The following is a 19,596-nucleotide window of genomic DNA, read 5'->3' as shown; positions in this document are numbered from 1 at the left end:
GCCGCGGCCCCGGGTCCTGCTGCAGCCCAGCATGTGAGTTTCGGGGGCCAGAGGCTCGGCCGCGCTCCCGGGACCCGGGCCGGCGCTCGCGGCTTTGTCCCAGGGACCCCAGGACCATGGTCTCGGCCTTAACGGGGGCGGGTGGTCACGACCCCAGGGTCTGTCGTGCGTGGGGTTCCCCGGTGCGTCCTCTGCCCCTGGGGTGTGGGGTCGGACCGACGCTGAACTTGGGGGACAAGGGCTCCGGGCCCCGCGGCGCAGGGTCAGCCGTGGGCCGGCTCGCCCCGTCGGAGAGGAAGCCGCCCGCTCCCACTTCCTCTCCGAGCGGCGTCGGGGTCTGGGGGCGCGGGGGCGGAGTGTCGTGGTCTAGAGGGGTGGGGTGCGGTGGGTCTGGGGGTACGCGGGGGTAGGGGTGTCGTGGGTCTGGGGGCGCTGGCGTGAGGTGCGGTGGGCGTGGTGCCGTAGGTTTGGGGTACGGGGGTGGGGTGGGTCTGGGGGCACGGGGGCGGGGTGTCGTGGGTCTGGGGTGCGGGTGCGGGGGCGGTGCGTCCTGGGGTGCGGGGGTGGGGTGCCTGGGTCTGGGGGCGCACAGTGGCGGGGTGCGGGGGCGGGGAGCCATGGATCTGAGGGCGCCGGGACGATGCGTCCTGGGGTACGCGGGGGTGGGGTGCGGTGGGTCTGGGGTACGCGGGGGTGGGGTGCAGTGGGTCTGGGGGCGCGCAGGGGCGGGGTGCCGTGGGCCTGGGGGCGCGAGGGTGGGGTGCGGTGGTCTGGGGGCGCAGGGGCGGGGTGTCTTCGGTGTAGGGGCGCGGGGGTGGGGTGGGGTGGGTCTGGGGGCGCAGGAGCGGGGTGTCGTTGGTCTGGGGGCGCCGGAGCGAGTGCCGCAGGTCTGGGGGCGCGTAGGAGCGGGGCGCAGGGCCTGATTTGTGTTCCCCACGTGTGCTCGGGAGAGGAAGGCGCGGAGCAAACAGGGGCGGGGAGGGAGAGGGAGGGGAGGGGAGCCGCCGCGGAGGATTCAATTTTGAAAGACGATTCCCCGATGGGCCCTCAGCGGTCCTTCCCGACAGCAGAGCGTCCAGGATCGGGGTGGGCCCCCGACGGCGGCAGCGGGAGAGGGGAGCCGGCCGCCCTGGGGCCTGCAGGCTGCGGGGAGGCGTCCGCCCCGCGGGGCACCGGGCCGGCACTGGGCTGCACGCAGCGGGAGCAGGCGGCTCCGCCCCGGGCCCCTCCCCGGGTTGCCTTCCTGCGTCTTGGTTTGCAAAGGGCTGGGGGCTTTCCACCCAGAGACCTGGGCCCCGTGCCGCCCCCGTGACTCGAGCGGACATTCCCCCGGGAGCGGAGAGCGCACCCGGGCCGGATTAGCGGGGGGCTGGCGGCTGTGGGCGCAGCCTCCTGGGAAGCCAGGGCCGGGAGCCGATGGGTGTCTCTGCCCCATTGTGCTCCTGGTAACTGCGGCTCACCGCCCCTCCTGGGCCCCCTCCCGGGCCCCCTCCCGCCATGGTCTCAGGTTTGAGTCCTGTGCCCACCAGCTGACTCGGCCTCTGGGAGTCATCTGTGGGAGAGTCCTTCCCTCCCTCCCTTCCTCCCTCCCTCCCTCCCTCCCTCCCTCCCTCCCTCCCTCCTTCCTTCCCTCCCTCTCTCCTTCCTTCCCTCCTTCCTTCCCTCTTCCTCCCTCCCTCCTTCCTTTTCTCCTTCCTTCTGGTCCTGGAGTTTAAACTCAGGTCATGGTCCCTTAGCTTTTTTTCACTCAAGGCTGGCACTCTACCATTTGAGCCATAGCTCCACTTCCAGCTTTCTGGGGGTTAACTGGAGATCAAGTATCTCATGGACTTTTCCTGCCCTGGCTGATTTCAAATCTCCAGCCTCAGATCTCCGCCTCCTGAGTAGCTAGGATTACAGCCGTGAGCCACCAGTGCTGGACAGACTACAGGTTTTGAGAGGTGTCCCTTAGCCTTTGCTTTTTGTCCCAGAGGAGTAGGGGAGGGGCTGGGAGCACAAAAGGCTTGTGGAGTGCTTTGTGCTCACTGCGGCCTCCCCTTCCTTTTGGAGGGCAGGGGCTGGCAGGGGCAGCCACACCTCTCAGGCCGTTTTTCCTGAACTGTGAGTTAGCTTCAGACTCTGGCCCCCCACAGCTACACCTGGACATCATGGGTACCTGGGGCTCTGAGAGGTGCTGACGGTGCTATTCTAACTCCCACCCCGGATGCCCTGTGGGCCCTGGTGAACCTGTTTGAGCCATGTGACGGTTCTAGACATGCTCAGATTCTCCAGCATCCCAGAACAGCGCAAAGCGATCTACTGTCTTTTGCCTGTCCCTGACTGCTTCTCCCCTGGGGCTGGGAACAGCCACTGGCCAGGCCTGGGGAGAGGGGCAGGGGGCTGGTGAAAATCCCTGCAGGCTTCCAGGCACGGGATCCTGCGTGCCAAGACAGTTGCCTACTCGCTGAAGCTAAGGGCCGGGCCGGGCCGGACCAGCCAGGGGCAAGGGTTTTTCACTGAGCAGCAACTGTGCTTAGACTCTGCTCGCCTTAACCCCTCCCACCCAGGGCAGGCTGGCCCCTCCAAGCTCAAGCCCCGCCCAGAGGAGGCCCCTACCCCGCCACTTCAGGATCTGCTTTGAGTGGCCAGATGTGCCCACAGGGGGATGCTGTACCTCTGAGAAGGAGGAGGAGGGGCTGGGCACGGTGCCGGGGGGCTTGTCTCCTGCCTAGAGGAGGAACTGAGCTTTGTCAGGTCTGGGGGGAACTGGACTCCTCAATCCCAGAGCCTCACACTTCCCTGCATGCCAGCTGCCCCCAGGCCGGCCTGGTGTTGTCAGAGGTGAAGGAGGCGCTGTTGGGAGAGCCAGCTGCCCTCGGGAGTGGGGGAGGGGCAGCCTGGCTGGCCAGCCGCCTGGCCTGTCTGCCTACCCTGTGCCTCTGGCTCTGTGTACAGCTGCCCAGGACACCTGCCCAGGCTCCCTGGGAGGTGTCTGTGGGTCATCGAGTGAGTCCTGGAGCCCTCAGGCTGCTGTGGCTCTAAGTTCCTCTGCACGGATGTTCTGGGGTACATCATCTATAGAAGTGGGCTTCTTGGGCCCAAAGCAGAGTGAAGGAGGAAGAGAATGGCTTGCGGGTGGGAGGTCAGCCTCTCCAGCATTGGGGAGGTCAGGAGCTGGGCCAGGCCCAGCCCAGGGAAGGCTGAGGGGAAGCTTGCCCTGGTCTAGCCCCAGGCCTCTGGCCTGTCCTCTTAGGCTCAGCCTGGGGTTCTTAGCCTATGACCACCTTTGGGAAGCTGGAGGAGGGGGGGTGTCCAGAACCCCCTCTTCAGCCATCTGAGGGGACAGAGTTCTGGCAGCTCCCGGGGAAGGCCGTAACTGTGGAGCCTGTTGCCCTGGCTCAATGTCACCTTATGGACATTTGTTGATGAACTTTCCACAGAGAAAGTGCTTCTAGACAGGTCCTGCATCCCGGGGGCAGGGCGGGGTGTCTGCAAGAAGCCTCGCCTGGCCCAGTAAACCCCACAGCTGGTCACCCGTGTAGCATGTGGGTTCCAGAGGTTTACAGTGTCCCGAGGGTCCTCACCCTGTGGTCACCCTGGGCGAACTGGCCAGCCATGGCCCTGCGATGGGAAGTTTGGAGATGGTGGGGGCTAGGGGCCGGCGGGGGTCTGGGCTGGGGTGTGTTTTTGGCAGCCCCTTGGGCCTGTCTGGGCCTGGCTGCACTCGGCTGCGTTGTCCGTTGGTGACGGTGCCGTGGCCAGGCAGACACAGCTGGGTGCTCCTGTCATCTGTGGATGCTTTCATCCCCCGAGGGGTGGGCTTTCCACCCAGCAGAGCAAGAAAAGGAAGAAAAATAAAGTGTCAGGTTGCCAGAGCATCCGGCTGGGGGTGGCTGGCTGGGGGCCAGGGTCTCGGAGGCTGAGGCTGGGGTCCCAGCTCGTCCACTGGGGATGTGGACCGTGTCCAACGATGCACTCCTGTGCCCGGGAGCCCCTGGGAGTGGGACTGGAGCTGGGGCAGGCAGGAGGGGGAGAGCCCCCCTGCTCTGCTGCCCCAGGGAAGCAGAGGAGACTTCGCCGGGATTTGCCAGGCTCCCTGTGGTGCCCCATGGACTGGATGCACACTGGCCCACGGGGCCCCTGCTGCTGGAGACAGCGCAGAGCCTGGCCCTGCAGGCCCAGCCTCGTTCCATCCCCCCCCCCCCCGCTGGTTCCTCTCCGTGGGTCACTTCCTGTGAAGCCTTGTTCTCTCTCCCCAAACTTTGCATCCAGGGTCCTTTCCCCTCAGCAGGGCAGCTTGGGCGAGCCTGAGTTCTGGAAGGCTGGAATGTTCCTCCTGCTGGCCTATCCTCCCAGGGCCAGCAGCCTTTCCCCTCTGGGCCTGGGGGGGCTCTGGAAGGTCACTGTAGCCCCTGCGGTGCTCTGGGTTCTGTGTCCTGAGCTGGGGGCTTCTTCAAGGAGAATCACACCGAGCTTGGAGCAGGGTGGGCTGCAGTTTCATTTTCCGGTTTCTCAGCCCCCCCGTGTGGGCCCCGGGGCTGAGCGGGAGAGCCTGAGCCCTGAACCGGTGGACTTGGCACACCCTGGGCCTGGTGGAAGGCCTGCAGAGCGCCTGCAGCCATGCCAGGTTCTGGGCGGTTGGGCGAGCTCAGGCGGTGTGTCACCCCTGTGTGCGGGGTTCCGTGGCCCTCGCCCCCACTAACTCTGTTCCCTTGTTCTGGAACGCAGGGTGGATGCCAGGAGGCACATGCATGGCATGGGTCTGATCCCGGGGGGGGGATGTGGGGGTGACCGGGGCCTGCTGTTGGTGGTGAGGTGTTGATGGTCCCTGTCCTCCATGCAGGCCCCACGTGTGTGCTGAGCAGGAGCTGACCCTGGCAGGCCACCGCCAGCCCTGTGTGCGGGCCTTCATCCGCACGGTGCCCGTGTGGAAGCCGGGCTGTGGGCAGCAGGCGTGGTGCCTGGGCCAGGAGCGCAGGTATGTGGCAGGGACCCAGGACCAGAGGGGGTGGGGTCTGTGCTCGGCCTCAAGTGGTGGTGCCCACCCCCTTCCCAGGGCCCAGGCCTCAGGTGTGGGCCCCGTCCTGGGCTCTGGGGGGGACCCAGCCTCTTCCACCCCCAGGAGTCAGCCGGCAGGGAGGCCACCCCATAGGGCTTTTGTAGGGGTGGGCAGGGAGAGGGCCTGGGGGAGGGGTTGTGCGGGGAGGGAGGGGCTTGCTGCCTGACCCTTAGACCTGGTTCCCAAGCCTGCGTGGAACCTTTTATTGCTCAATATCAAATTTCAACATCTGTCTTAAGGAGTGCCTTTGCATACCTCTTCTCCGTTTATAGACTTGGGGTTGTAGAATTTGTCTGGCTGTCGGCGGGGGGGCGGAGGCTGGCTTCGGCCCCAGTTAGGTGGGAGCTGTCTGCTCTGGGGGGCTGGGGAGGGAAGGCAGGAATGTGTCCCACGAGGGGTGTGGTGCTCTGCTTCTTTAGCCAGGACTCCAGCCTGTGAGGCTCTGGGAGATGGGGTGGGGGCGGGGCGCCCGTGTCAGCCCTCCCTGCACTGATGTCTGCTGCCCAGGTCACCCCTGTTCACCTGGGGACGGTGGTCCCTGCCCCCAGGGCCCTGACCCTGTCGGGAGACGTGCACGCAGAGGCGAGCTGTGTGTCTGGCTGATGCTGCTCAAGCCAGCAGCGCACAGCAGAGCCTCCTCCATCCCCAAGGAGCTCCCGGCCCCAGGCCTGGAGGGCCAGAGACAGGCGCTTCACAGTCTCCCCGCCTGCACATGTGGGTAGCTGTCATGCATTTGCAAAGCTGGCCGGTGGTCCTGTACGCCACACGGTCCCTGCCATAGCTTGAGCAATGCTGCTGTTTCTGGAAGCAGCCAGAAGCCACTGGGATCCAACGCTGGAGGTGTGGTGGGTGGCCGCCTGGGGAAGCCTTTGAGGCTGGCCGGGATGGTTGTGTCCGGCACTGGGTGTGGCAGGACCTCCGCCTCCGGGCTGGGTGTCTGGAGACACCTGCTGACCCAGAGGACGCCACTTCCTGGGCAGTGAGCCAGCACCACGGGGTTTCCGACATGGTGTGCCTTTGGTTCTGTGTCCGGATTTCCTGGCCTAGTGCGTGTGTGTGTGTGTGTGTGTGTGCGCGCGCGCACGCGTGCATGGATACATGTCTGTGCAGTGCACTGCCTGGCTCAAGATGTCTGGGCTCTGTTACCAGTCCTCCCTCCCCAGCCCGTGGTGGTTCAGCCTCGGTTCTGAGGGAATTGGTTGAGGTCCAGGCTCAGGACAATCCACGAATGGGCAGCTGTCTGCCGTCTAGTCTGGAGGGCGGCCAAGACCCACCTGTGCTCTGCACCTGCCCATGCCCTCTCCCCTTCCTCCTCCCCTCCTTCCCCTCCCTCTCCCCCCCACCCTGTCTGCACCCTGGGTGCAGCTGGGTCTTCTCACTGCACTGGGGCCCTCGGGCTGCAGCCTCCTGCCTGGCTTGCAGGAGCTGGCCCCCAGTGGGCACCCAAGGCTCAGTCTGGCTCCTGGTGATCAGAGTTCCCTGGACGGCTCTGGCTCTTGCTTTCCTCTCCGTCTTGTTTCTTCCGAGTGGCTGAGGGCTGAGCCAGGCTGAGCAAGTGTCTCCCAAGCACTGTAGAGATAGACATCTGTCCAGCGGCTGCCCAGGACCTGGAGTGGCCAGGTGCTGGGATCCCCCTCTGCCCAGTCCAGTGGCCAGCCCTCCTGGACATCGCCTCTTTCCTACCAGCTGAATCATGGTCCCCAGGCCCCACCCAGTGTCCTGGGGCCTCATCTGTTTCCCTGGCTTCTGAGCAGATGCCCATATTCACCTCAGTGCGAACTCTGCCAGGAGCAGGTTCTGGGCGGCACAGGGAGGTGGGTTCTGGGGAGAGGCAGGGAAGGAGGGAGGGGGGCTCGAAGCAGGGAGCTGTGACCGCTGTGTGCTGTGTTGTGCGTCCCCTTCAGGCAGCAGGGCTGGGACCTCCTGGTCACCTCCACTCTCCAGGGTCTTCCTTCAGAGGTCGCCGGGGGAGGAGCCAGGAGGAGCCGCACGTAGCCAGCCCTAGCCACAGCCCGGGCAAGGGGAGAAATATTTATGATGAACAGGCCCAAACCTGCTGCGGGCCAAATATTGTTTGTGCCTTGGTCACTTTCTGTCCAGGCAAGCGGTTTCATGTCCTGCCAAGGGGGGATCTTGTATTTTGCATAAGGCGCTCCCAGTGTTTCCGTGCGGAGCGCATGCAGGAACACGCGTGTCCGGGAAGCTGAGCCTGGTTTGTTTGTCCAGCAGGCCACAAGGCTTCCGGGCACTGGCCCCAACAAGCAGAGGCCAGTTGTTACCTGGAGACAGCTGTGCCTGCCACCGGCCACTCCCGGGGCTCTAGGGCCCTTGACCCTGTGGCTGTTGGCTGGGCCTCGGGCCACCTGAGAACAGCAATGGGACTGGAGGAGGGGGCTGGGGTCACTGTCATCACCCCCCCCTCAACCCCGTCAGCTTTCTCTGTCTAATCTCTCTCTGTCTCTGAGTCCGTCTCTGTCTCTATTACCGTCTGCTCCTCTCTGTGTGTAGCTGTCTCTCCATCCGGTCCTGTCTCTGTGGAGATCAAGGCCTCACAGCTTGGGGCTGGAGGATGCAGGTGTGTGGAGCGCTGAGCTCTGCATTTGTTTGCTGGACCTCGAGGCCAGAGTGCCCAGTCCAGCCTCGGCCAGGGCTGGCTCCTGCAGCTCCAGTGCCACCCACATTCTCCCGTCTTACAATGTGCCACCATCTCTGCCCACCGCCCCCTGCCTCCTGCCTTGTCCTCGTGTTCTTGGGAGGATGCCAGCTTCAGGGTCAGGCCCACCCTGACAAAGCGTGGCCTCAGCTAAGCACAGATTCAGCAGGCCTTAGATTCGTCAGGTGACTGGTGACCTTGGGGGAGAGATGGGCAGCAGAGTGGATGGGCGGATGGCTGTGTGTCTCATGGACTTGAGGGCTGGAGAGCAGGGCACAGCTGGGGACAGGAGTCACCCCAGGATGGAGGGCACCTTGGCCAGGCTGTGGGCAGTTGAGATTTGCTCTCTGATGAGGCGTGTGTGTGTGTGCACATGCACGCACGCAGGTGCATGTGTGTGCATGCGTGTGCGTGTGTGGGACTCTGGCTTGCCTTCTGGATGGTCCAGAACTCTCATTTCCTTGGGAACCGAGATCCTTCACCAGGTCTGGAGGGGACCGCCCTGGCCCACTGCCCAGTGCTGGACCTCTCAGGCCATGATTCTTGTGAAAGTCCTTCCCTGTTCTGGACTGGGCATGTGCACTCTGACCCCTGACCCTCCCGGACTGGCCTGTGCCGAGAGCCAGCTGAGAGCCAGGGTGTCTCCCGCCCCAGCACGGAGCTAAGCCTGCCACAGGGAGGTCAGGGGCCACACTCGGCTGCTCTCGGGGGAATGTGACAGCCCCGCGGTGCTGCGAGAGCAAGGCTGGCCCTGTGTGGTCAACACGTTCCTCTCCCTCTTGTTCCAGAACCATCTACTACATGGGTTACAGGCAGGTGTACACCACAGAGGCCCGCACTGTGTTCAGGTGCTGCCCAGGGTGGAGCCAGCAGCCCGGCCAGGAAGGCTGTCTCTCAGGTGAGTGTCCCCCTCCCTCCTTTCCCACCTTCCTTTCCATGCAGTGGGACACCTCCTGGTCTTAGGCCTCTGGGGTGGCACTCTGCCCACCAGCAGCGGTTGGAGTGGGCGGGTAGAAGTGAGGCCTTGTGGAGTTCCAGCAGGGCCTGCTGCAACCTGGTAGTGCCTGCAGGGGTGGGAAGCCTGTGCTAAATCACAGACGGTCCCTGCTCAGAGAGAGGTGTGCTCACAAGTGTGGAACCTGGCTGCCCGGGCCTGTGGACAGGGGGTGGGGGGAGAGGTGGGCTGACAGGTGTGAGGACAGGTGGGCTGACAGGTGTGAGGACAGGTGGGCTGACAGGTGTAGGTGAGGACAGGTGGGCTGACAGGTGTGAGGAAAGGTGTGCTGACAGGTGTGGGGACAGGTGGGCTGACAGGTGTAGGTGAGGACAGGTGGGCTGACAGGTGTGGGGACAGGTGGGCTGACAGGTGTAGGTGAGGACAGGTGGGCTGACAGGTGTGAGGACAGGTGGGCTGACAGGTGTGGGGACAGGTGGGCTGACAGGTGTGAGGTGAGGTGGGCTGGGCTGACAGGTGTAGGTGAGGACAGGTGGGCTGACAGGGTGTGAGGACAGGTGTGAGGACAGGTGGGCTGACAGGTGTAGGTGAGGACAGGTGGGCTGACAGGTGTGAGGACAGGTGGGCTGACAGGTGTGAGGATAGGTGGGCTGACAGGTGGGCTGACAGGTGGGCTGACAGGTGTAGGTGAGGACAGGTGTGCTGACAGGTGTGGCGACAGGTGGGCTGACAGGTGTGGGGACAGGTGAGCTGACAGGTGTAGGTGAGGACAGGTGAGCTGACAGGTGTAGGTGAGGGCAGGTGGACTGACAGGTGTTGCCTGAGTGAAGTAGGCAGTGCCCTTCCTCTAAGTGTTTAGCTCGGAGGTCACTGGTGGCCAGCAGTCCTGCGTCCCCACACTGAGGGTCCACAGTTCCTTGGTGTCCCTCCCTCTGGGGACAGGCAGTCGTCCTGAGGTGACCTGTAGCGGGAAAGGGAAGCGCGCAGGCCTGGTGGCAATGTTTGTCCAGGAGGGAAGTGAGTCATCTGGGCAGGAAGGGAGCAGAGGAAAGAGGGACGAGGAGGCCAGGTCGGGTAACATGGGCGGGGTTCCGGCCGGGCCCCTGCGGTGGGCTGTGCCCGCCCCCTCCGCCCCTGCCATCACCACTGCTTCTCTCCCCATGCACCCCGGTGTCCCCTGAGTCTCAGCTGCTGGCATCTGAGAGGAACAAAGGCGTCTGTCTGGTGGTGGTGGTGGAGGGGGGGGAGACATCAAAGCCGAGGTTCCCTGGCTTCCTCTTTGGGCTAGCTCTTACAGGGGACAAGACAAAAAGGGGGCCTGGGGCTAGGAGAGGAAGTGGGGCCGCCAGCCCGCCCCCCAGGGCCTGCAGGGAGAGGACAGGGTCGAATGCAGACTGCAAGGGGAGGGGGCGGCCTGGGCTCCGTCCCAGGCAGAATGGAGAGATGAGCGGGGCTGGAAAGAGACATGCAGGGCAGCATTTAGGGCCTGGGCTGGGCTCTGGCAGCCCTCTCCTTCATCTGTCTGGGCATGGCCATGCCAGGGCCAGGGTGGGAAGGCGGGCAGGGCCGGGACTGGACAGTCGGCAGCAGGCTGGCCTGTCCCCACGGGAGGCAGGGTGTGGGGATGGGGCGGTGGCAGGCGTGGGAATGCCAGCCTCTCTTCTGGCCTCGGCTCACGCCAAGCCTTTCCTGTCTGCACCAAGTTCTAGGCTGTCACCTGCGTGTGGGATCTGTGTATCTTAGGAGAAGCCTGTGACCCAGTGGTGGCCTGACCGACGTAGTAATGAGATGGGAGTGGAGTGGGGCCTTGGACTCTGGGCCAGCCCTGGGGACGTCATGTCCCACAGGCTGAGGCTCCGCAGAGCCCCCAGCTGCAGCTGGGTGCCCTTAGTTGCTTGCCTCTGGGATTTCATCTTCAGTGCGGGTTCTCTGATGTACCTTGCTCTGGTGTGTTTTAATAATCCCAGCAGAGCGCACTGCTCGATCCTCTCTGCATTCCTGCTGTTTAACACAGAGGTGAACGGCTGGGGCGGGTGGCGGCAGGGCCCCGGCCTGTCCCGGGCCTCAGCCTCCTTCCCCTGCCTGTCCACCCCAGCGGCCCCAAGGATGGGATGAGTGGGGACGTGGCAGGAGCAGCACCTGCCCACAGGAAAATGTGGTCTGGCCAGCAGGTGGACTATAAGCAGTCCTTGTCCTGATATTAGACTTTGTGGGATCACATAGCTGGGGACGAGTGGGGAGGACAGCTGAGGAGGAGGAGGACGTCCTGTGGAGGACAGCTGAGGAGGAGGAGGACGTCCTGTGGAGGACAGCTGAGGAGGAGGAGGACGTCCTGTGGAGGACAGCTGAGGAGGAGGAGGAGGACGTCCTGTGGAGGACAGCTGAGGAGGAGGAGGAGGACGTCCTGTGGAGGACAGCTGAGGAGGAGGACGTCCTGTGGAGGACAGCTGAGGAGGAGGAGGACGTCCTGTGGGAGGACAGCTTAGGAGGAGGAGGACGTCCTGTGGAGGACAGCTGAGGAGGAGGACGTCCTGTGGGAGCACAGCTGAGGAGGAGGAGGACGTCCTGTGGAGGACAGCGAGGAGGAGGACGTCCTGTGGAGGACAGCTGAGGAGGAGGACGTCCTGTGGAGGACAGCTGAGGAGGAGGACGTCCTGTGGGAGCACAGCTGAGGAGGAGGAGGACGTCCTGTGGAGGACAGCTGAGGAGGAGGACGTCCTGTGGAGGACAGCTGAGGAGGAGGACGTCCTGTGGAGGACAGCTCAGGAGGAGGACGTCCTGTGGGAGGACAGCTCAGGAGGAGGAGGACGTCCTGAGAGAGGATTGCGGGAGTGGCCATGGCCTGGGCTTCCCCGGGTCATGGGCCTCCTGTCTGACACCGTGAAGCCTCAGGCACCCCCAAAACCACCGCTCTGCAGAGGATGAGCTCTCAGCCCTGCGGCCTCTCAAGGATCCTGGTTGAGATCTTGGGGCCAGGCCCGACCAGGGCATGGGTGGCAAGGTGGGCAGCAATGGCGCCATCCTGACTCCATTTCCGGCTCTGGGGCCTGTGGTTTGTCAGCCCCCCGGGTTTCAGCCTGGGTTCCCTGTGCCCATGTCGAAGCCAAGAGACCTCGCAGAGGGTTTGGTATCCGAGGTGCTCAAGAAGTGCCCGCTGGTCTCCACTGCCCCAGGGACTCCTGCCGACCCGGGGGAGGGGATCACCCCGTCCGTTGGTGGTGACCCACAGACTCTGGCCGCCGTGTCCCACCTCCTGGGGCCTCTACCACGCGCCCCCTCACCTGACAGCTGGGGCTCGTGCCTGGCTGAGGCAGGGGGCCCCAGCCTGGGAGCAGAGGGACAGGATGAGGGGCCTGCACAAGGGAATTGCCTGGTGTTGAGCACGCACCTTCTTCCCCTCCAGCTCCTCGCTCGTCCATCCCGTCTCTTCGGGCAGGCCCGCCCCGCCCCAGCCGTTGGAAACCTTTCTAGCTTCCTGTGACCTGGCACCTTGGGAGGGGGGGCACCGTGGCGGTGAGGGTGGGCACTGAGCCCCACTGTTTGTGCAGGAATGACAGAGCAGAAAGCAAAGGCTCAGAGAATGGCAGGAAGCCGCTAATCGCATCCTGCTTTCTGTCCAGTTACGGCATTGTGGCTGGGAGGTGAACAGAGAGAAAACGTGCTGGGCGGGGGCCGGGGCTTCCTGAGAGCCGAGAGCACGCATGGCTGTGACCTGCAGATTTGGGGCTCATCCGCGCCTGGCTGGGTGCTCTCTGTGTTCTTTGGTGTGCCAGTACTGGTGATGGAACTCAGGCCCTGGACACTGCCCCTTAGCTTTGTCTCTCCAGGCTAGCACTCTACTGCTTGAGCCACCTCTCCACTCCCAGCTTCATTTTTGGTAGTTAATTGGAAATAGAAGTCTCATGGACTTTCCTGCCTGGTTGGTTTTGAACGGTGACCCTCAGATCTCAGCCTCCTGAGTAGTTCAGGATTGCAGGTGAGAGCCACCAGCATCCGGCTGGGGTGTTTTCTGAATTCCATCCTCCCAGATCTGTCAGACAGCTCTGTCTCAGCCATAATCACTCTGAGTGTCCCCACTTGGACCCTTGTGTCCTGCCTGATGGGATGAGGCACCAGGGAGACTCTGACTCTGCCCCCCTTTGTTTCTCCCACCCCAGGCTCTGGGCTCAGCTCTGATGTGCGGGGTCCAGTGTGGGGCCATGGGTGGAGCGGTGGAGGCTGAGGGGGTGTCAGGAGCACACGGCTTCTGGTCGGCTCTGATCCAGCCAGCGCTTCTCACAGCTGCGGGAAGCAGGTTTTGTTTCTGTAGGACGTTGGCAAAGCCTTTAACAGGCCAACAGGCCCTGTGGGCCCAGAGGCCGACCGAGCACAGTGTATTCCAAACTGAAAATCCAGGCAGTGCCTTCCCCAAGACAAAGCAGCGGCAGAGTCGAGGCAGTAGAAGTGAGCCCCTAGCACAGGTGCGGAAAAGCACCGATGCCTCCTGGACGGATGCCACAGCACAGGGCTTGGCACTCTGGCCCAGGGCGGGGCCCAGCCCTGGGCCTGGGCACGGAGGGAGGCTATGGACCACAGTGGGGGTGAGGCCAGAGGAGCTGGCTGAGATGGAGGTCGGGGAAGGCTGTGGGTTCAGGGCTTTGGGGGCCTGAGGTGAGGGTCGGTAGGTGCCTGCCGGGCAGGGGGTCCTGGCAGGGGACAGAGGGTGCAGCGAGGTCAGCGGCGGAGCCTGGTAAGGGCGGAGGCTGCCGTGATGACCACAGCGGTCCTGCAGATCCACTCTGTCCTAGGCCCGAGCCTGGTGCCCAGCAGCCGAGGCACCAGGTCTCGGGAGGACCTTACTGGGGTCTAGGACATCTGGCCTGGTGGCCACTACCTCCTCTGACCCCAGAGCAGGCTGCGTAAGGCTTGGCGTTGGGGGTGGAGGGCTGCAGGAAAGCCGTGGACCAGGGCGCCCTCCTCCTTTCCTGCCTCTGCTGTCTGCGTTTCCTTTCCGTCTGGCCATACATCAGCCCCACTCCCCAGCGTGGGAATCGGCCAGCCCACATCCCAGGCCCGGAGCCTCCTTCCTCCTGGTGACCCGGGGCACACAGGGCCTGTTGTCCCTCTGTGACCCCCTCTCACTTGTCACTGTCCCCCGCAGGCCTCCCATCCACGGAGCTAGGCTCAGGTGGGCCCTGGACCCAGGTACAATTTACACACATGCTGCCTTGCACAGATGTGCACACGCCCACATGCAGCCATCCCCACCCATGCACACGAGCTCACTTAGGATGCTCATGGCCGTACACACCTGCTCAACACATCTGCTGGGCACAAGCTCACACAATGCATGCCTGCACACCTGTGTGTGCTCACACATTCTCCTCACAGCCGCAGTGTGCTCACACCCAGAGTGACCCGCACTCTCTCTCCTCCAGCCTCCTCCTTGAGAGGGGGGTCTTGTGAATTTTCTGCCTAGGCTGGTCTTGAACCCTGATCCCCACAATCTGGGCCTCCCAAGTACCTAGGATATAGGTGTGAGCCACTACAAGCCTGGCCCGGCTTCTTTTATGATAGGACGGCGATGCTCACAGGCTCTGGGCCTCAGTGTTTGGAGATGGCTGCTTTCCATGTCACCCCTCAACCCTGGAGGACTTCCTGGTGCAGACTGGGGTGATGGTGGGTCTCCCTGGGCTCTGCTTTGCTCCTCATCCCCAGGAGGCCCAACTGGGAGCACCCCCCGTGCAGGGATTGGTCTGGAGGCAGAGGCTGAGTTTGCTCCGGGGTGATGGCTGCAGGGTCTGAGGGAGGCCCATGGTGGTGGATAAGATTCTGGGAGGTCAGGAAGAAGCATATGTGAAGAACCTGGGTCCCGTGCCAGCCCGGGGTGTCCTCCTGGCCTGACACCGAAGTGGGACAGTGTTGGGCACGAGCCCGGGCACTGGCCACCCTTGCTCTGTGACCCAGGGCTGCACACCTGGCCCAGCGCTCGGGCTGGAGGGCAGCTCCCTGGCTGGCCTGGGCATGGGGGAGTTGTGTGCACAGCTGGCCATGTCCCCCTGGCCTCCGCCACTGGCCCCTGGGAACTCAGGGCTCCTTAGCTGACTGCCACGGCCCCCCTCTGCGGAGGCCATCCCTCCCTGCTCCTGGCAGGAGTGCCACGGGGGCCACAGGCTGGCCGAGCCCACACGCCCCGCAGGCTCCAGGGTGGCCGGGGCAGCTGGGCACTGTTGAGAACCCTCACCCAGCGAGCGAGCCCCACAGGATGGGCTGCCCTGCCCCGTCCCGCCCCACCCCGCCCTGCCTCGCCCCACCCCGCCCTGCCCTCCACATGTGTACGCTGGTCAGTCCCGGCCACGTGGTCTGGACACCCCGGCTTGAGGGGACACTGAAGCAGGGGCTGCCTGCCAGGCCCCAGGGACTGCAGTCTCCACTCTACCTCTGTGGCCTCACTCAGCTCTCGGGAGCCTCAAGGCAGCAGGTGCAAACACGGCCCCAGGCCGGAGCCGTGAGAGAGGGCTGGGCAGGGTCAGCCACGGAGGGGGGAGGAAGAGCGCAGCCCTCCCGACCCCTTCCCTCCACCTCCCTCACTTCACCCCTCCCGTCCAGGTCTGGGGGGAGCTACCTCTCTGGTTGGTTCAGCCATCAGGCTCTTGGGGGGAGCCTTAGCTGTCCCCCACTCCTCCTTCTCCTCCATGGGCTGACCTCTCTCCTTCCTTGCACCCCCACTCCCTGCTCTGCTCCCCCAGGAACTTCCTGGTGCTACGAACCTTGTGGAAGTGAATTCAGGTTCTTATCCAGGGATTCCATTTAACCTGCTGGCTGTGGCTGCATCTAGGGCTGGGGGGGGGGTGTCTTTCAGACTGGTGTTGGGGACCAGCAGCCTAACTGAGCCCCCCAAACCAGGACACAAGCCTGTATCTGGACAGGGACTCTGGGAGGGGTCTCCAGGGACTGTGTCTAGACCTGGGACACTGGGAGGGGTCTCCAGGGATTGTGTCTGGACTGGGAACTCTGGGAGGGATCTCCAGGGACGGTGTCTGGACTGGGACTCTGGGAGGGGGCTCCAGGGGCTGTGTCTGCACCGGGGACTCGTGGGAGGGGTCTCCAGGGGCTGTGTCTGGACTGGGGACTCTGGGAGGGGTCTCCAGGACTGTGTCTGGACTGGGGACTCTGTGGGAGGGGTCTCCAGGGGCTGCGTCCTGGAAGTGGTTAGCACTGGCCCACATCTCCTCATGGTCTCTTCTTCTGTCCACAGCCGAATGCACCGCTGGCTTCTGTTTCAATGGTGGCCGCTGTGCGCCAGGCTCGGCTCAGCTGTGCCACTGTCCTGGAGGCTTCCAGGGGCCCCGCTGTCAGTATGGTGAGTGGAGGCCCTGGCTGGAGGCAGCCTGCCGGTGGAGGCTGGGCACCGGGGAGGCAGGCTTTCCTGTGCACAGCTGTGTGATACTTCCCTCTGGATGGCCATCCTCCGGCCGCTCTCCCAGCTCCGTGTGACCCATCGGGGCTTGGTGGGAGGAGAAGGTGGCCTCGAGAGGCCCTCTGTGGTGGGTGGCTCTGCACCCCACGGTCTCGGAGCCCACATGGTCCAAACACAACATTTGTGGATGGGGACATGGCGCTCAGAGACAGGGCAGTGAGCAGCCGGGTGCCAGGGGTCCCCAGGCCATACCACGCCCACGGCCAGAGCACTCACTGTCCCTAATGTTGAGAGGTGGGGCTGTCCGAGGGCCTCAGTGGATGGCCAGCCGCAGACCCGCCCCGCACAGATCTGGAGGTCGAGCTGCAGCATGAGTGGGGAAACCTAGGCAGGGTAAGTGGAGCGTGCCAGGGGAGAGAATGTGCAGACGGAGAGAAAACTCAAACAGAGCTTCTGCCAGACTCCCCTACCAGCTGGGTGCCCTGGCTTACACCAGTAATCCTGCCTATTCAGGAGGCTGAGGTCAGGGGATCAGGTTCGTAACCAGCCCGGGCAGGAAAGTTTGTGAGACTCTCAGCTGCAGTTAGCCAGCAAAAGGCTGGAAGTGGAGCTGTGGCTCAAGTGGTAGTGCCAGCACCCAGTGAAAAAGCTAAGCGACAGCGCTCAGGCCCCGGGTTCAAGCTCCAGTACCGGCATAAACAACTGATGTCACCCTAATTGCTTTGAGGCATAGGAAATGAGGTGCACTTCCTCCGGGGTGCTCCGAGGGTCCTGAGCCCCGGTCCACCACATGCAATATCTCCTCCTTCCTGCGGGCCTGTCCTCCCCCCTCCTCCTCTGCCCCCTGCTGTCAGGAGATGGGACTCTGGGTTCCCTGAGCACTTGGCTAAGCTCGGGTATGGGGAGACGCCATGGCCCCATGGTCGGGGGGCCTTAGGTGGCTGTACGGCAGGCCTGTGTCTCCATGGAGCCAGCCCAGGCTGCTTCCTGGGCGTGGGAGAGCTCTGCGTGCCGTTCCCGAGTTCCAGGTTCGAGGATCCCAGGCCTAACCGGGCCTCCTCCAAGACCCCCTGTGGCCACTCAGAGGTGGCCCCTCTGCCCCAGCGGAGTGCTGGGGACCCTGATCCCCCTCCGCACTGCTGCCTGGCAGCCTCCTCTGCCGTTTCTCAGCTGCCCTACCTGGGACAGGGGGCCTTTGGCCGCCAGTAAGTACAGTAGGAACAAGCTGGAAGGGTTCACTTGGGGCTAGGCACCTGGAAGAATGGGGTGTTCCCTGGGGCTCGGCATCTAGTTGGGGTATCCTGAGCCTCTTCACCAAGAAACTCTGTGCCTTTGGGGGGGGTTCAGCCCCCCATGGGGGCCTGTCTGGGCCAGGCTGAGTGGCGTGGTGGGCTTAGGCTGGTGCTGTGGCTGGGGTGTGCTCACAGCTCCCGCGCCCCAGACTCTTGGCCCTGACTTGTGGGTCACAAACCCCACACCTGTGCCACAGGCTTAGCCCCACAGCAGCAGGCCTGTTCTCCACAAGGAGAGGAGCAGAGGACCAGGAGCTGGAAGCCCTGCCCGGCCCCGAGCCAGATCTGTGTGCTTTGCCTCCTCCACTCTTCACTTTGTCTGCATTGGGAGGGTCCCACAGCCACTGGCCATGGCTGCGTGGGGCCAGCTGGATGCCAATGAACCCTTGGCACCTCTTGGTGCTAGGCCACGCCTGGGTCAGGGTGGGCCCCCACTGAGATCTGCTCTGGAAGTGGAGGTCCTGAATCAGGGCGGGGCCCCTGACCATGGCTGGCTTCTGATCGGCAAGAGCTGGGTGTGCAGCACTGGCTGAGCAGACAGGGATGTGCACAGGGGTGTGCAGGACTGGGCATTCAGTGCTAATTGTGCAGGACTGAATGTGCAAACTGAAATTACAGGGCTACAGGATGCGGAGTGAGGTATTCAGGGCTGGGCTATAGGGCTGGGCTGTTGGGCTGGGCTAGGGCTGGGTGTACAGGGTTGTGAGAATAGGGCTGGGTGTGCTGGGCTGTGAGTGTAAGGGCTGGGTGTGCAGGCCTGTGCATGCATATCTTTGTAGGGCTGAGTGTGCCCGAGTAGGTGTATAGAGCTGGGTGTATAGGGCTGGGTGTTCAGGTCTGTGCATGCATGTCGGTGTGCGTGGCTAGGTGGGCAGGGCTGGGTGTGCAGGTCTGGGTGTGCAGGGTTCCCTGGTATAGAACTGGGTGTGCAGGTCTGGGTGTGCAAGGTTCCCTGGTATAGAACTGGGTGTGCAGGTCTGGGTGTGCAGGGTTCCCAGGTGCATAGTGGGGAGTACAGGGCTGGATGTGCAGGGGTAGGTGTGTGGGGCTGGGTATGCAGGGGTAGGTGTGCAGGGCTGAGTGTGCAGGGGTAGGTGTGCTGGGCTGAGTGCAGGGGTAGGTGTATAGGGCTGGGTGTGCAGGGCTGGGTTGCAGGTGTAGGTGTGTAGGGCTGGGTGTGCAGGGCCAAGTGTTCAGGAGTAGGTGTGCAGGGCTGGCTGTGCAGGGATAGGTGTGCAGGTGTAGGAGTGCAGGAGTAGGTGTGCTGGTCTGTGCCTGCAGGGCTGGGTGTGCAGGGCTGGGTGTGCACGGCTGAGTGTGCAGGGCTGTGCCTGCAGGGCTGGGTGTGCATGGCTGAGTGTACAGGGCTGTGCCTGCAGGGCTGGGTTGCAGGGGTAGGTGTGCAGGGCTGGGTGTGCAGGGTTGAGTGTGCAGGGGTAGGTGTGCAGGGGTAGGTATGCAGGGCTGTGCTTGCAGGGCTGGGTGTGCAGGGCTGAGTGTGCAGGGCTGGGTGTACAGGGCTGGGTGTGCAGGGCTGTGCCTGCAGGGTTGGGTTGCAGGGGTAGGTGTGCAGGGCTGGGTGTGCAGGCCTGGGTGTGCAGGGCTAGGTGTGCAGGGGTAGGTGTGCAGGGCTGGGTGTGCAGGGGTAGGTGTGCTGGGCTGAGTGTGCAGGGGTAGGTGTGCAGGGCTGTGCGTGCAGGGCTGGGTGTGCAGGGCTGAGTGTGCAGGGGTAGGTGTGCAGGGTTGGGTGTGCAGGGCTGGGTGTGCAGGGCTGTGCGTGCAGGGCTGGGTGTGCAGGGCTGAGTGTGCAGGGCTGTGCGTGCAGGGCTGGGTGTGCAGGGCTGTGCGTGCCTGGGTGTGCAGGGCTGTGCGTGCAGGGCTGGGTGTGCAGGGCGGGTGTGCAGGGCTGGGTGTGCAGGGCTGAGTGTGCAGGGGTAGGTGTGCAGGGCTGGGTGTGCAGGGCTGGGTGTGCAGGGCTGAGTGTGCAGGAGTAGGTGTGCAGGGCTGTGTGTGCAGGGCTGTGCGTGCAGGGCTGGGTGTGCAGGGCTGAGTGTGCAGGAGTAGGTGTGCAGGGCTGTGCGTGCAGGGCTCGGTGTGCAGGGCTGGGTGTGCAGGGCTGAGTGTGCAGGGGTAGGTGCGCAGTGGTAGGTGTGCAGGGCTGTGCGTGCAGGGCTGGGTGTGCAGGGCTGTGCGTGCAGGGCTGAGTGTGCAGGGGTAGGTGTGCAGGGCTGGGTGTGCAGGGCTGTGCGTGCAGGGCTG

The 19,596-nt window shown here is 64.0% G+C and overlaps 1 protein-coding gene across 1 annotated transcript in view; it reads left to right on the top strand.

Annotated features, from left to right (window-relative positions):
- Positions 1–6: 6 nt before the first annotated feature.
- Megf6 (multiple EGF-like-domains 6) overlaps positions 7–19,596 on the top strand; it is an 81,959-nt gene continuing 62,369 nt past the window's right edge. The window contains exons 1-4 of the mRNA XM_013030975.1: positions 7–33; positions 4,823–4,957; positions 8,480–8,589; positions 15,884–15,988. Of these exons, the coding sequence (XP_012886429.1) occupies positions 32–33; positions 4,823–4,957; positions 8,480–8,589; positions 15,884–15,988 (352 nt within the window). The 5' untranslated portion in view covers positions 7–31. The remainder of the gene's footprint in view (positions 34–4,822; positions 4,958–8,479; positions 8,590–15,883; positions 15,989–19,596) is intronic.

The sequence above is a fragment of the Dipodomys ordii genome, unplaced genomic scaffold (genome assembly GCF_000151885.1).
Source record: "Dipodomys ordii isolate 6190 unplaced genomic scaffold, Dord_2.0 Scaffold6, whole genome shotgun sequence".
NCBI classification, from domain to species: Eukaryota; Metazoa; Chordata; class Mammalia; order Rodentia; family Heteromyidae; genus Dipodomys; species Dipodomys ordii.
This window is presented reverse-complemented; position numbering and strand designations above follow the sequence as displayed.